The 16,840-nt window shown below is 44.2% G+C and overlaps 1 protein-coding gene across 9 annotated transcripts in view; it reads right to left on the bottom strand.

Moving 5' to 3' along the window:
- LOC147701201 (sialoadhesin-like) overlaps nt 1–16,840 on the bottom strand; it is a 473,651-nt gene that overhangs the window by 107,309 nt on the left and 349,502 nt on the right. For 6 of the 9 annotated variants that reach the window (XM_086929948.1, XM_086929946.1, XM_086929954.1 and 3 more), the window contains one exon: nt 10,606–10,705. The exons of the other annotated variants lie outside the window; for them this stretch is intronic. In XM_086929948.1, coding sequence (XP_086786074.1) covers nt 10,606–10,705 — 100 coding nt within the window. The remainder of the gene's footprint in view (nt 1–10,605; nt 10,706–16,840) is intronic. 9 annotated transcript variants of the gene reach the window in all.

Raw genomic sequence — 16,840 nt, 5'->3', positions numbered from 1 at the left:
AGTGTGTTTTGTTTTCTTTTAAATTAATGTTTGGTGCATGCGTGTATGTAGGAATGTTCGGTAAAGAGTGTTGTGAATGAACGTGTTTGTGTGTGCATGTGTGAACGCCTGGCAGAGAGTGTTATGTTTATGTGTGTGTGTCCCCTCTGCCCCCGCTCCCTCCAAAACCTATGGTCCACCACTGCAGTGCAGGCTGGCTACAAAAACCTTGCAGTGCCCGCTGGGCAAAAGTAAATTAGTCCTTGTTGCAAACAAGAGATGCACAATGTGTTGATCGTTGCGTCAATGTCACTTCCGCAGTTGATGAGATGTGTTCATTTCTCCATGCCTTGATGCGATGCTCCAGTTTCTGAAGACAATTCTTGGCTGTGTGATGTGCTGATTCTGTAACCGATGCGCTGGGTTTCTCCACACTTATCAAAGGGATGTGTCAATTGTCCTTCAGTGATGGCAGCAACGTGGCAGTCGATGCAGTAGATCCGGAGATACTGCTCGGGCCCCAAGTGTTATGCCTTGATTCTGCTCCCTCTTTGGCAGTGATGCATCGATTCTGCTCAATGAAGTAGAGGATGTGTTAAATTTACTGGAGCAAGCACCTGGAGTCACTTCCAATGACTTAGGCCTAGGAGTAGGGGGAAAGACCTTGATGTCCTGATTCTTTGCAGAACATGAGGCCACTCAGCAAGCCCTTAGGGACACTACAGGACAATCAGTGGGAGCAAGCATGCAGCAGAGAGTGGAGCAAGACAGCAGTCCAGCAAGCAGTAATCCTCAACATGAGTCCTTCTTTTCAAGTGGTTTCAATTCCAGGAGGTTAATGTCCCAATAATGGCTACATCAAACAAACCATTTTTTTGGGGAAAAGCATGTGCACTTTAGCACTAGTTAGCAGTGGAGTTATGTTTCCTAACCTAGGCCCAAGTAGCAATGTGACTGTTTGCTCACATGTGTCCTACTTTGCTCTGCATAATGGTTCTAGCACTGATCTTTTACCCGGTTAGGTGCTGAATAAATATCGATTGGTTTCCTTGAAACTAGCCTAATTTATTATGCATGAGGATTCTTAGCATCATATCTTAAATCCCCTGCACATGACTTACATAATAGTATTAACATATTCTGCACCACAAAAGCCATTGTTATGTTCATCCTAGGGCAACCGGGCTACTTTCCATAATTACAAATATTGACTCATATATATATATATATATACATATATATATATTCCAGCTCCAGGTGCCCCTCAGGCAGGAACGCACACAACACAAAGATCGAAGATTAGTCCTTTATTGGTTGAGACTGCCCAGTGTGAGCGGAAAGCTTCATGCAGCCAAAGTTCCCGATTCAGCCTGACGCGTTTCAAAGCTATGCTGCTTCTTTTTCAAAGGCTCGACGAACAGTAATCTCAAAGCTCAAATGCTTCTCTATTAAAAGTTCGACATCACGTGCTATTTGTAGACACACCCCTTAGGAATCTGGACAACGCCACGCCTTCCTGCCCCAAGGATCTCTGGGTCCTGTAGTGGGCCAAAATTAAACCCTGTATGGGTGCACTGTGTCTGTTGCATGTCGCGCATTTACAGTCCGTAGATGGACCTCCGCTCACAGGAACAGTTACAGTCCATAATCCGTGTTCCACAAATGAAGCTTGGTTGGATACCAGGCCCCGTGGTACCCTGCCTTAGTGGGTGAGGCCTAGCAGGTGATGTCGAACTTTTAATAGAGAAGCATTTAAGCTTTGAGATTACTGTTCGTCGAGCCTTTGAAAAAGAAGCAGCATAGCTTTGAAACGCGTCAGGCTGAATCGGCGACTTTGGCTGCATGAAGCTTTCTGCTCACACTGGGCAGTCTCAACCAATAAAGGACTAATCTTCGATCTTTGTGTTGTGTGCGTTCCTGCCCGAGGGGCACCTGGAGCTGGAATATATATATATATATATATATATATATATATATATATATAATCGAGTTTACAACATTACCGATTGTGATAGAACCCCCCCAAGGCTACCATTGTGGTATAAAAGAACCACACTTTCACTAGGAAGAAAGAGGAGACGCTGACGCAAAGGCGCCTGAATGCTGAAGCTTCAACATGCACTGGTCTGACATCCCTTGCGGGGTGTCCATCCCGTGACCAAGACAGGGTTCTTCATTCTCTCCCATCAGGTATTGGGGTTGGCTCTTTTCTAGGGATGCTCAGCTTCACACCCACATGCATGCTAGGTACATTGAGGTACTCTTAGGTAGGGTATGCATAGTAGGAGTACGCCTGATTGTTGTCATGTTTATATGCCGGCATATGTTCAGTGTTTTAGCACAATGGTAGAATTCTACCTTCTATTTATGATTTTGGTGATTCTAATCTCTTACATTTGCTTCTGTCTCTTGTTTGTCGCAGCAAACTTGTTTTATACTAGAATGACGCTGGTTCAATAAATACTTATTGAAAATGTCCCCAACGTTTATTTTGTGTATCTCTCTGAGACTAAATGAGCACGATTGACTGAGCAAAAAATACTGTACTGTTTCCACGATTCCTGAAGGGTCAATGGTTGTCATGTTCAATAGTTGCCATAAACCATTCCCTCCTTGGTAGAGTTCGGGGGCTTACAGTAGCACTCTGAGCTAGCTGGTCTATAGGCTGACATATCCTGTGGGGGTGTCCAGAATCAGTCTAGACACCAATCCCTCAGTTTATGTTGTCCAACAAATGTGCCGATCATATATATTTGTAGGAATTACAGGACAGTGGTAAAGTGATCAGCGTTCTAAGCCAACAAAAAGGAATCAGCAAAAAGCAGGAGGTAAGCCGGCAAAATTTCTAGGGTTGGACCACTCTAAGGAAGGCAGGTCTAGGAGACATCTCAAGGATCTTGGGGACCCTGGAGCAAACGTATTTTGGGGACCCCTGTTTGGAACAGCAATGAGTTTATGATCCAATTTCAGCTCTTTCATGCCGAAATTCTTAATGTGTTGACATCTAATATTCTGGAACAGTGACCTGTGTTTTCAATATCGAAACACAACAACAGCTCATTATGGTTACTGCAAATAATCTCTTTGACTCCCTCCCAATTCTTAAATGTGATGTACTGTTTTGATCTAAAATACATCTTTGTTTATAGATGATGCATAAAATATAAATACAACATTTCTCTCCAAATTGTCTGTAATAGACTCTCACACATCACCCATATTAAAAATAAATAAAAGAAAAATGCTATTTAAAACAATCTGATTAAGATTTATTTGAGGTCATCAGAGCAAGACTCCCTGCAAACCAGAGCTGAGTATATCCCAGAGCCCCCTGAAAGGCTGAGACCCTGGTCCAGGGCCCACTTTGCACATGCCTTAAAATGTCTCAGCTGAAAGAGTAAGATATAGGCACCGAGAGTGTCTGGTGGTTAATGAAAGAGGCATGAGTGTGTCACGATGTCCTGGTGCTCCAACGCTTCGCAGGGGCAGTACTGACGAATGTCCCGATCACCCCTCCACCGGTACCCTCGCTTCAAGAGCAAGACCACCAGCAGCAGGGAAAGGAGAAGTGGACAGAGAAGAGAATACCTGTACTTCGACTGGCACCCCTGACTTCTAGTGACTGCTATATATCTCGCCGTCAATTCTGAAGGTGCCTAATACACAGAAGGGAAAGAAGCAGAGAATATACCACAAACCTTCCTTCACTATGCAGACTGTTCTTAAATGGTAAACGAAACTTGTCCTACCAGTTTCTGCCCAGGTATTTGCCTCTCTTCTATTTTGTGGATTGTTACCTGACTGAGCTTCCTGCAGTGAAGACATATACGAACATTAAGATCTCTACCTAAAATATTTCTCCACACTCTCTCACTCTCTCTCTGACTGAACTAGTACCTGTGGAGCTCTTTGTCAGGCTTGGTCTTGGGGATTCTATGAAGAGCAGATCTTCTTGACTGTTATACCAGAAAGAGTTCAACAGAATTTCCGTAGCACACAAAAAGGATTCAGGAAGGTACAAGGGGGAGTAAAGGAAAGGAAAAACGCAAGGGGGAATGTCCGGGGGGAATAAATGCAAAGGTTGACAATTCAGTTCTTGAACTTGCTGACCTGAAGAGAAGATGTAACACCTTACTTGTAGAGTTCTGGAATCTCTTCAGTTGGGTACTCCACTTCATCGAGTCAGGGCAAATCTTCCACGACACACGTCTTCTCAAGAAGAGCAGCTAGGCTCGCTGGTTGACAGTTGTCGCCGCATTGGACAGCGACCGGGAACTTCGTCTGGACTGAGGTGCCTCTCTGAGCTGTGAGAGCGCACGATAGGGATTTCTCTATAAACGTCTCTGAATACCCTATTACTATGATACACTGAGTGACTGCTATAATTGCTGTTGTTCTCCCGTCATGAATAGTTGACGCGGAGCAGCGGCAAAAACACGCTTCTCGAATGGAATCTTTGTTGAAGTGCGCAGTTAGGAGCGCGCGCCTTCCAGAAGCCCACTAGAGGGCGTATCTATTGAATACTCTAAATGGAACATTGAGCGGCCATCTTAGGGAGGGGAACTATATACAATCTTATCAGTTCTCTAGTTCAAGGACTCGGATTACCTCTGGAATTTCTCAGTCTGCCAGAGGAGCAAGGGAACCACACATTAGATCGTGCAAAATGGGGCCATGACAAGGATTTGGAAAACTGTCTTGAGGAAGCTAAAGTGGCTACACGATGAATCCTGACAGTACCCCCTCTCAAGGACCGATTCATCGGTCCTGGTTTGTGTGGAAATCTGGAGTGAAAACGTTTCAGCAGTTGTGGAGCATGGATGTGACTGACAGGTTCCCAGGACCTATCCTCTGGGCCAAACCCTTTCCAATCCACTAAATATTTCAATTTACCCTTTAAGTACTTGGAATCTAAAATATCCTTAACCTCATATTCTGTGTGTCCTTGAATGTTAAGTGGGTCAGGAGGTTTTGTAAGGCGTATAGGTGATTGAATCTTTTTCAGCAAGGAAACATGGAAAACTGGATGTACCCCAATCTTGGTCGGAAGTTTCAATTTTACAGTAACTGGTCCTAACACCTTCTCTATGGTATATGGACCCACAAATCTGGGTTGGAACTTTCTGTTTCCCTTCAAATGTAAATTTTTAGTGGACAACCACACCTGATCTCCTTCTTGGTACTGTGGGGACTTTTGTCTATGTGAATCTGCAAACTTCTTATAGGACGCCTTAGCTTTTTCTTAAATTCCTCTCAGCTGATTTGTGCAATGAGCTCAAATCTAAAAGGGCTCTCTTGGCTGCTGGGACATCTAACTCCTCTTGCATAATCATAAAGTTAGGATGTCTACCAAAGTTTAAATAAAACGGAGAGTAACCTGTAGACGCACTCTTCGCATTATTGCAAGCAAACTCTGCCATCCACAACTTTTCTGACCATTCCCCACCTTGATCCAATAGAAATAACCTCAAGTACTGTTCTAATTCTTGATTGATCCTCTCTGTCTGCCCATCGGATTCTGGGTGATAACTAGTAGACAGTCTACCCTCGATCCCCATACCCTTTAGGAAAGCCCTCCAGAAGTGAGAAATAAATTTGGGATCTCGATCAGAGACCACTATCTTAGGGACACCATGAATTTTTACTATATTTTCACTGAATACTCTGGCTAATTGGACTGCGGTTGGAGTTCCGGACAGAGGGACGAAATGACTCATCTTGGTGAAGGTATCCACCACCACCAAGATGGTATCAAAACCCTTACTCAATGGTAGGTCTACTATAAGATCCAAGGAAATTGTATGCCATGGAGAAGTTGGAGTGGGCAAAGGCTGCAAAACCCCCTGGGGAGCCTGTCTATTGGGTTTACTTCGAGCACAAGACTCGCAAGACTGAACATATTTCTTGATCTGATCGGACATCCCAGGCCACCAAAAATAACGCTGCACTAGTTCTTGAGTCTTAGCAATTCCCTTGTGACCCGCTAAGGGATGATCATGGCAGCTCCGCAAGGCCTTTTCTTGGAGATCAGTGGTTGGAAGATATAAGGCTTCTTTGACATATGGTAACTGCTGTAGACACTGGCGTTCTTCTCCTTGTAGAACCCACTGCTGAATCTCTTCTGTGGTTAAACTCTTACGGACCTCTTCTTTGAAATTATCCAACGTGAGTGCACACACTATCTTTGTTTCTGGAATGATTGGTTTCGCTTCAACAGTATGCTCAGATTCTTCAGTCTGTAAGCGGGACAGTGCGTCTGCTTTTCCGTTCTTGGGGCCAGGTCGATATGTAATCACGAAGTCGAAGTCTGCAAAGTACAGGGACCAGCGCAATTGACGGGGAGTCAATGTCTTAGCCGTCTTTAAAAACTGTAAGTTTTTGTGATCGGAATAAACTGTGACTGTATGTCGTGCCCCCAACAGATAGTGCTTCCAGTCCTCAAAAGCGTCCTTTACTGCCAATAATTCTTTCTCCGTGATGGTATAGTTCACTTCAGCAGAGTTCAATTTTCTAGAGCGGTACGCCACCGGATGCAACTGCCCAGTCTTTGGATGGCGTTGGGAAAGTACTCCCCCTATGGCCTGATCTGAAGCATCGGCTTCCACATAAAATGGTTCAGCAGGATCCGCATGCAGAAGGATGGGGCAGAAGTGAATTGTTTCTTCAGACTCAGAAAAGCGGAATTTGAATCATCCGTCCATTCAAACTTAACTCCTTTCTTCAAGAGAACAGTGATGGGAGTTATCAGTTGCGAAAATCCCTGAATAAATCGACGGTAGAAATTGGCAAAGCCCAGAAATCTTTGGATTTCTTTCACGTTCTTGGGGGCAGGCCAATCTTCCACTGCTTTTACTTTTCCTGGATCCATTTTAACTCCCTGAGGTGAGATAACGAGTCCCAAAAATTCCACTTGAGATACATGAAAAACACACTTTTCCAATTTAACAAATAGCTGATTTGCTTGCAATCGCTCTAAAACCAAACGTACATGCTGAGTGTGTTCTTGGGTGTTCTGAGAGTAAATCAAAATGTCATCCAGGTAGATGATGGCAATTTTATCAATTAAATCGCTCATGATGTCGTTGATAAAATGTTGGAACACTGCAGGAGCATTACACAGGCCAAATGGCATGACGCAATATTCAAAGAGACCAAACTTGGTTCGAAAGGCGGTCTTCCATTCATGCCCTTCTTTCATGCGAACCAAGTGCTAAGCCCATCGCAAATCCAGTTTGGTGAAAATTTGAGCTTCCTTTATCTGATCCAAAAGAACAGAAATCAACGGCAACGGGTACCTATTTTTAATGGTGACCTGATTTAATGCACGATAGTCTATGCAAGTTCTTAGGCTACCTTCTTGCTTCTTCGGTATGAAGAACAGTGGTGAGGAGACTGGAGACTGAGATGGCCGGATAAATCCATTAGCAAGATATCGATCTAGATATTCTTTTAAATGCACATTTTCCGCTTCTGTCAGAGCATAAATTCGACTACATGGGAGAACTGCTCCAGGTTCTAAGTCTATGGTGCAATCATAAGCACGATGAGGTGGCAACAACTCGGCTTCCTGTTCACTGAACACAGTCTCTAGATCTTGATACTCTGGAGGGATTTCTTCTGTAACAATCGCTCCAATGGACTGACCACCAAACGACAACAGCATAGATGGCGTAGGTTCCTTCTCACGAGTTTTCGTACCATAACAGTGGGACAGACAAAACTCAGAATGCAGACTGACTGTCCGGTTTTCCCAATCTATGGTCGGGTTATGAAGGGTTAACCATGGCAGTCCCAGGATCAATTGAAATTGTGGGGCGTCGATTAAGTTGAATTGCAACACCTCCCGATGCCCATCCCCCTGAGTAATTTCCAATTCTTCAGTGTGACTAGTAATTGGTCCAGAAGTCAAGTTTGTTCCATCTACCGCACGTACTGGCTCAGGATGGTCTTTTGCGATTGCTTTGATTCCCATCTGTCTAGCATAACGGATATCACAGAAATTTCCAGTGGCACCGGAGTCGAGCATGATGGCCACTCCAAAAATCTGACGTTCACGGAATTGTATGGTTACATGAAGAATCACATGAGGAGTCATGGTCTGTAGCGTATTCAAAATTAAGTGCGGTTTTGGAGCCGTCTTGTTTTCTGTCACCGCCAGAGCGACCCCGTCTACTGGCGGTTCATCTCGTTTCCCTTAAACGGAGTCTTGGGACGCTTCAAACAATTCTTTACAAAATGGCCGGCGGCACCACAATACAAGCACAATTTCTTTTGCCTCCGTTGTTCCTTTTCTTCGTTGCTCAAGGGACCACGAACTGTCCCAATTTGCATGGGTTCCGACTCAGAATTCCCTCCGGGTCCTTTTTCACTCTTCGCTCTGTCAAAGCGCGGGAAATTTATCTTCCAATCTCTCTTCTTTTCACCCTTGCGTTCTGAATTCCGAAAATCCAATTCCAAAACCAAATCCACCAAAGCTGACAATTCCGTGGGTCTATTAGGGATCTGAGCCAGAGTGTCCTTGATTTCATCTCTTAATCCACGATAGAATAAGGCAGCTCTTTTTTCCTCTGGCCAACTGGTTTCCAGGATTAATTTATTAAACTGCGTGAGGTAAGTAATCAAATCCTTAGATCCCTGACGCAGCTCCAATAACTCGTTATCGGTGGCCTGAGATATCCTTCTTCAATCAAAAATTCTAAGAAACTCAGCCTTAAATTTAGGGAAGTCACTAAGCAAAGGATCATCTTCACTAACTAAAGGCATGGCCCAATTGGCAGCATCTCCACTCAAATAAGACAGAATAAATGCTACTCGAGATTGAGCATCCGGAAACAGAGTGGGGAGGCACATGAAGTGAAGGGAACATTGGGTCAAAAAATATTGGGCCTTTTGAGGATCTCCTGAAAACCTTTCAGGAGTCGCCAACGGAATCAGCGGGAATACCGAATGAATTACTTGAGCTACAGATTTTGGATCCGCAGTGACCCCACTAGTGACTGGAACAGCAGGACTCTGTACTGGATTTCCCATAGCTAACCCATCTACCTTTTGTGCCAACAGTCTTGTCTCTTGACGGGAAGCCACTAACTCTAATTTTAAACTTTGGTTCTCGTCCCGAACTGCTCCCAAATCTCTTTGAATACCCACTAAGATTGCGCCTAATTCCTTCAAGTCCATTCCCTCAGCCATACTGCCCGGGCGAAGATAAAATACGTGGGCACTTCAAACTGTCACGATGTCCTGGTGCTCCAACGCTTCGCAGGGGCAGTACTGACGAATGTCCCGATCACCCCTCCACCGGTACCCTCGCTTCAAGAGCAAGACCAGCAGCAGCAGGGAAAGGGGAAGTGGACAAAGAAGAGAATACCTGTACTTCGACTGGCACCCCTGACTTCTAGTGACTGCTATATATCTCGCCGTCGATTCTGAAGGTGCCTAATACACAGAAGGGAAAGAAGCAGAGAATATACCACAAACCTTCCTTCACTATGCAGACTGTTCTTAAATGGTAAACGAAACTTGTCCTACCAGTTTCTGCCCAGGTATTTGCCTCTCTTCTATTTTGTGGATTGTTACCTGACTGAGCTTCCTGCAGTGAAGACATATACGAACATTAAGATCTCTACCTAAAATATTTCTCCACACTCTCTCACTCTCTCTCTGACTGAACTAGTACCTGTGGAGCTCTTTGTCAGGCTTGGTCTTGGGGATTCTATGAAGAGCAGATCTTCTTGACTGTTATACCAGAAAGAGTTCAACAGAATTTCCGTAGCACGCAAAAAGGTTTCAGAAAGGTACAAGGGGGAGGAAAGGAAAGGAAAAACGCAAGGGGGAATGTCCGGGGGGAATAAATGCAAAGGTTGACAATTCAGTTCTTGAACTTGCTGACCTGACGAGAAGATGTAACACCTTACTTGTAGAGTTCTGGAATCTCTTCAGTTGGGTACTCCACTTCGTCGAGTCAGGGCAAATCTTCCACGACACACGTCTTCTCAAGAAGAGCAGCTAGGCTCGCTGGTTGACAGTTGTCGCCGCATTGGACAGCGACCGGGAACTTCGTCTGGACTGAGGTGCCTCTCTGAGCTGTGAGAGCGCACAATAGGGATTTCTCTATAAACGTCTCTGAATACCCTATTACTATGATACACTGAGTGACTGCTATAATTGCTGTTGTTCTCCCGTCATGAATAGTTGACGCGGAGCAGCGGCAAAAACACGCTTCTCGAACGGAATCTTTGTTGAAGTGCGCAGTTAGGAGCGCGCGCCTTCCAGAAGCCCACTAGAGGCCGTATCTATTGAATACTCTAAATGGAACATTGAGCGACCATCTTAGGGAGGGGAACTATATACAATCTTATCAGTTCTCTAGTTCAAGGACTCGGATTACCTCTCGAATTTCTCAGTCTGCTAGAGGAGCAAGGGAACCACACATTAGATCGTGCAAAACGGGGCCATGACAAGGATTTGGATAACTGTCTTGAGGAAGCTACAGTGGCTACACGATGAATCCTGACAGAGTGCAAGAGCTTCTGAGCAAACCTTTGGTCCCTGTCAAATAATTTTCAAATTAAGGACTGAGTACAATGCATCAAAAACTGAGGAAAGCATTCTGGTTTTCATACGTACTTTAGATATCTCCTGGTCAACAGAATTGCTCCAATTGCTGCTGCCAACACGGCAACCAAAACTCCAGTTACCAGGGCAACAATTGAGAAGTTGATACTCGCTGTAGAGAAAATGAGAGTACTAGAGTTAAACCCATACACAAAACGATTTTGTGAAATTCAGCAGCACAATTGGGATATAACACAAAGTCATGCAGCTATTTCAATGATACAGGCAGCTTCTGACGGACACAAGATGCTTCTTGTAGGAATAAGAATTATCAACACATAGTGGGTAATACGTTCTCGTTAAATAGAAATCTCTAACATGTGCCAGCACCTTTATGAGTTACTAGCAGCCCGTCCCGACGTTGTCCGGGTATGAATTGCTGCCGGCCAGTAGTATATTGTTTTGTAGGATTTCGTTTTTGATAGCATTTCTTATCTGTGACAGGCCTGTGAAACGCTCCGATTCACAGTGCACTGCTGATGCACTTAAGAGTGGGCCTTCAGTAGTGTGTGAACTCGAGTTTCCCTAGCTTATTTCTCCTTGCAATATTATATAGCGCGAACTCAACAACATGGCATGAGCACAATTTACATTACGGAAGAAGACATTCATTTGAGGTAGGCACGGGGAGACAAAGCGATTTGCCTGGAAAAATTCTTCTGGCCATGTGGCACATTAGGACTAAGTTGCTTAAAGCAAGATCATTTTAGGCATGTATTGTCAACCTTCCTTTCTGCCACTGTAACTTTTACTACTTATTGTCATTGTTTCCCAATATACTGTGCTTTTCCTAAATATTATGTGTACCCAATGTTAACAAATGTTTTTATGTATGTTTTTATGCATCTTTTATGGCCTAAACGGCCGAAATAAAGAATTTTTGGATTGGATTGGATTTGCCTGGAATCACAGGATGTTGAGCTGATGACGAGATTCAAACGTAGCTCCCCAGCTCTAAAGTTCGCAATTCTAGAACTTGTGGCGGGAGGTGCGCCTAAAAGTGTATGTCGGTGCTGGCAATCAATGAGAGAGACCCTGTGCATTTTTCAAATCGGTGGTGAAAAAATATGAGTATGTTGCTGGAAATGTGGGCCGCCGTGCCACCAATGTACTTACTTACACCCATTATTCCGCAACTTTCTTTCCGCATGCCATCACTCCGCATACTCCGCATACTTTCATTACGAAAGTACCATGACTCCGCAATGACATTATAACGCATGGCATTACATTTTATATGCTTTTACCACGCATACATTTACAATGAAATTCGTTGTAAATGCATGAATGGTAAAAGCATGTTTTTTTAATGTTTGGATCAGGTAAGTATGGGTATAGGGGTATATGTTTTGGGGTACTGAGGTATATGTTTTGGGGTGTTTTGGTATTTTAAGGGTTCAGATATAGTTTTGGGTTAAGGGGTATAGGGGTAGTTTTATGGTTTAGGGATAGGTATGGGTTTTGGGGTACAGGGGTATTTTAAGGGTTCAGGGCTAGGTTTGTGTTGTGGGGTACAGGGGTATTTTTAGGGTTCAGGGCTAGTTTTGGGTTTTGGGGTACAGGGGTATTTGAGGGTTATGGGGTAGGTTTGGGTTTTGGGGTACAGGGTTGTTTTTATGGTTCAGGGCTAGGTTTGGGTTTTGCGGTACAGGGGTATTTTTAGGGTTCAGGGGTAGGTTTTGGTTTTGGGGTACAGGGATATTTTAAGGGTTCAGGGCTAGGGTTGGGTTTTGGGGTACAAGGGTATTTTAGGGTTCAGGGTTAGGTTTGGGTTTTGGGGTACAGGGGTATTTTGAGGGTTTGGGCTAGGTTTGGGTTTTGGGGTACAGGGGTATTTTTAGGGTTCAGGGGTAGGTTTGGGTAATAGGTACAGGGGTATTTATAGGGTTCAAGGCTAGGTTTGGGTTTTGGGGTACAGGGGTATTTTTAGGGTTTAGGGATAGGTTTGGGTTTTGGGGTACAGGGTATATTTATAGGGTTAAGACGGGTTTGTTTTTAAGTGTGTTGGGGTATTTTAAGTAGTAAGGGTGGGTTATGATTATGGGGTGCAGGGGTATTTAAAGGGAGCAGGGTGGACACCTGAAGCTGGAATGCACAGACCCTGGGAAGGAAAAAAAATGAAATATTGGACACAATGCTCGCTTTTTTTCCCCATAATCCCGCCCCCTGCACACGCCCACGTCCCGAGCACACGCCCACAGCACATGATATGAGACATGGCATGAAGGGTGGAACGTACCACACGCCCCCAGCGTTTGTCACGCCCCCAGCACACGCCCTCAGCAGAACGCAGACACGCCCACAAGGGACTACTTTCCTGGCACGGTTCTTTTACCTTTTAAATGTATATGGTGGGCGTCTGCATAGCCTATGTCCTTCTGCGTTCTGATTGGTGCTGTGGTTCCTGAGATTACCCGCCTCAAAGGTTTGGGCTCTCTCTTTATTATATTAGTATGGATGGTAAAGTAGGAGCTGCTGGTTCAAAACAAGGAAGGCAACTGTTGCAGCTACATGTGGAATGGATGTTCAGGAGAGGATTCAAGCTCATCATCAAAGCTATCCTCTCACTCCATCTATGCTACGATGAACACTGATAAAATGTCTGATTTATGATTCTTTGTACACCCAAAAGATAAGGGGTAGGAGGAAATAACGCCCTACTTCAACCTCCTGAAACAACTTACACCCACAAGTAGAAGGGGGGCTTCGTGCTAGTAATTGCTATGATCTATAGGTGGGAAAACACACAAGGGTGTTTAAATTGCCCTCACACACAGAAGTCTGTGTCATGCTTCATCATAGGGTTGCTAACACACCTCCGTGCAGACCAACACTGACGGTGGAGCAATAGGGAGGGGGAAGACAACACAACACACAAAAAGAAACAGTAGGGATCACAAGTGAAAAACCCTTGTGTGTTTTCCCACCCTTAGATCACAGCGATCACTAGCACCAAGCCCCCCTTCTACGTGTGTGTGTAAGTTATGAATCTTTGTACCAATCATTTTTACATGAGCTTTTTGTTTAAGAATTTGTGTGTGCAAAGAATGCCTTTCCTTCGGAAAAATGCCTTACTCATACCCATCTACCAAAGTTCAAAGTTTGTACTTGAGGACCTGGCAGGGGGCCTGCAGACTCTGATCTTTGATTTTACATCATCCTTCATTGACAGAGGAATACACTCAAAACTGTGTTTGGCCCATCACGTAGCAGCCCGAACTAGTTTGTGGCTTCTTGAAAGGATGACGAAAGCAGACATGAGTTTGAGCTACCAGTGCATGGTAATGTTGCGTTCTTGCTGCCTTGATGTGTTCTTCTCAGCATTACCTCTTGAACTAGCTTTGTCAATCAGGCTTCTCCCACTCTGTTCTGTCATAGCCCTAATACATTGCTTGAACTTTGCTTATATACTTATAAGCTATCTTTTAGAAATGGGGGTCTCTAGATGGCAGTGGTATACATCCAGTCCAAGTAGGGACCCTTCCTTCAAGTCAGGATAAGGACATTACACACCCAAGATAACCCCTGCTCACCCCCTTGGTAGCTTGGCACAAGCAGTCAGGCCTATCTCAGAGGCACTGTGTACAGTATTTCTACATAACACACAGTGTAACACAGTGAAAACACTACAAATAGACACCACACCAATTTGAAAAAGAAAGGATCTTTATCCAAACCAAACCAGAGCAAAACGATAAAAACCAACACACACAACTCAAAATATGAACTTTAAGAGGTTTCAAGCAGCTCTGACCATAGAACTCTACAGATGCATGATGTTTACACAAAGTACCTCAAATGTGTCAAAATCTACAAGGCAAAACAGCTACTGAGGAGGGAAGCGCTGGAAAGCACAGTGATGCGTTGGTGCTTGAGTCTTTGAGGGGGATGTGCGACAGTTCTGCAGCACGTGGGAGAAGTGATGTGTTAAGTACGACTTTAGGGGGAATATAATGTGTTGATTCCAAGACAGTTCTGGTCTGCGGGTACTGCGTCGGAGAAATGCATGGAAATCTGGGACAAGCTAAGGATAGATGCGGCGGCGACAAAGACGCGCTGCTTCGGTTTCTTCTGCCACAGCCAGAAAGATTTGTCAATTCTTTCAGCCGCACCGTAGGGCCTGCAACGGAGTCAGTGCCGGGACCTCGGACTTCAGAGACAGCAAATTGGACTCTTGCTGCTGCGGTTTCTTTGGCTGCAGGCAGGTGCTGCATTGATTTCTTCTTCTGCACGGTGGCTGTGTGCAGACAGAAATTTCTCCTGCACAGCGGTGCTGCATTGGATAAACAAGCGCTGGCAGGGCGATGCATTAATTTTGATGGTTTCTTGATGCTTTTGCAGCAGAACCCATCTTCAATGGCCTGGAATTGGTACCACTATGCAGGTCAGAACTCCCAGCAGTGGAGATGAAGGATGCTGCAGGTGAAGTCTGTGTTCCTGAGATTTCTTAAGAGGAGGCAAGCTATACATCAAGCCCTTGGAGACTCTTCACAAGCAGGATAAATAGCAAAGTCCAATCTTTGTAATCTCCAAAGCAGAAGCAGCAACTGCAGGCCAACCCAGCAAAGAAACACATAGAATAGGGGCAGTACTGCTCCTCACAGCTCTTCAGCTCTTTTACGTGGCAGAGGTTCCACTTTATCCTGAAGTGTTCTAAAGTTCTGGGGTAAGAGCCATGTTGTAAAGTCATCCTGTGCCCTGGGCACCCCCCAACGTTTGGCTGAAAGGTACTGGTGGTAACTGACTTTGACTGACCCTGGGCTCTACCTAACCAGGCCCAGGGCCAGTGTCATGCTGAAAGAAAAACATTTACAACACAGTGAAAACAACCTACATACACTAAGGTATACTAGGGGGGATGGGATGCCCCTGTGGTTGGCATGACCTACCCTATCAGACACTATTACTATTAAATATTAGGTCTGGGGGATTAAAACTACCAAAAAGTCCCTAGCCCACAATGGGGCATGACGGTTCGGAGGCCAGCAGCTTTTCTGCAACTGCATGTGTGCATTTGTGCAATTGTGCGCATGTGTGCAATTGCATGTGTCCATCGCAAGGTCATTGCATGCTGAAACCTCAGCCCAGCTGCTTGCTGATCCTTTTGGCAGGGATGTCCAACTTGTGACCAAGACAGGGACGTACATACTTTCCCTTCAGGTAATGGGGGTGGATAAGCCAATTTGGAATTCTTGGCAGAACATGCACAGACACACACATACACACCCTAGATACATTCAGTCACTCACCCATTCATTCAGCAAGACATCTAATCACTCACTTATACAGTCAGTCATGCACCCACTGAATCATCCATACAAACACTCATACACACACTGTTTCACCAATATACCTTGGTATACATATTTAACACTGAAACTTTTTAAAAACACTCACAGACACTGGTTGATGTCATCAGTGATGTTGTTTGAGATGTTATCAGTAGAGTCATCTTTGATGTCACTAAACATATCATGAGTGATGTAATATGTGAGGTCATAAGCAGTGCACCGAAGGGGTGCGAGCTATAATTAGCTCAGCTAACTATAACTGCTAAATTTCTCTGGTTTTGTATGAGTGAAACTTGAGCCGAACTATTACGTCTCTGTAACCTTGTTTTATTGTTTTTTGTGTGAAATTCTAAGGTTTTTTAAATTACATTTCCAGTGAATTTATATTTTCCTAACTGTTTAACCTGTAAGCTTTGTGAGTGTCTGTATAGGTTGGTGACTGGGTGTGTGAGTAGCTGTATGGGTCTGTGAGTAAGTATGTAATGTCTGGGTCATTACATAGGTGCATGAGTAGTGCCTGGTTGATTGTATGATTGCATAGGTAGTGGCTGTGTGCAAAGTATAGACATGTTTTACGTAAGGTTTCAGTGTAGCTATTAAGTAAGATAGTAATTTATCTTTCCCCTACGTATTCATTTGTCATAATAACTACATTGGAAATTCATTTTCCTTCTTCACAGCAACAGTGGAGGTCGCAATGATGTCAGTAGTCACGAATACAAATGAAAGTCAAAAAGATATGCAGGCATCTTTTACAGAAAGCTTGAGTCTAGCTGTTTAGTAACATAATAGTTCAACTTTATTTTAACAACACATTTGTAAAAAAAAAAGCAACATTTTCAAAAAATTACTTTCAGCATCGGAACCCACGAATTGAACATAACTACCAAACAAAGAAATTATGTTGGTTCCCACAGCTTTACAACTTAAATTCCGCAATGTACAATATGTAACAA

This window comes from Lissotriton vulgaris, chromosome 7 (genome assembly GCF_964263255.1).
Source record: "Lissotriton vulgaris chromosome 7, aLisVul1.2, whole genome shotgun sequence".
Lineage (NCBI taxonomy): Eukaryota > Metazoa > Chordata > Amphibia > Caudata > Salamandridae > Lissotriton > Lissotriton vulgaris.
This window is presented reverse-complemented; position numbering and strand designations above follow the sequence as displayed.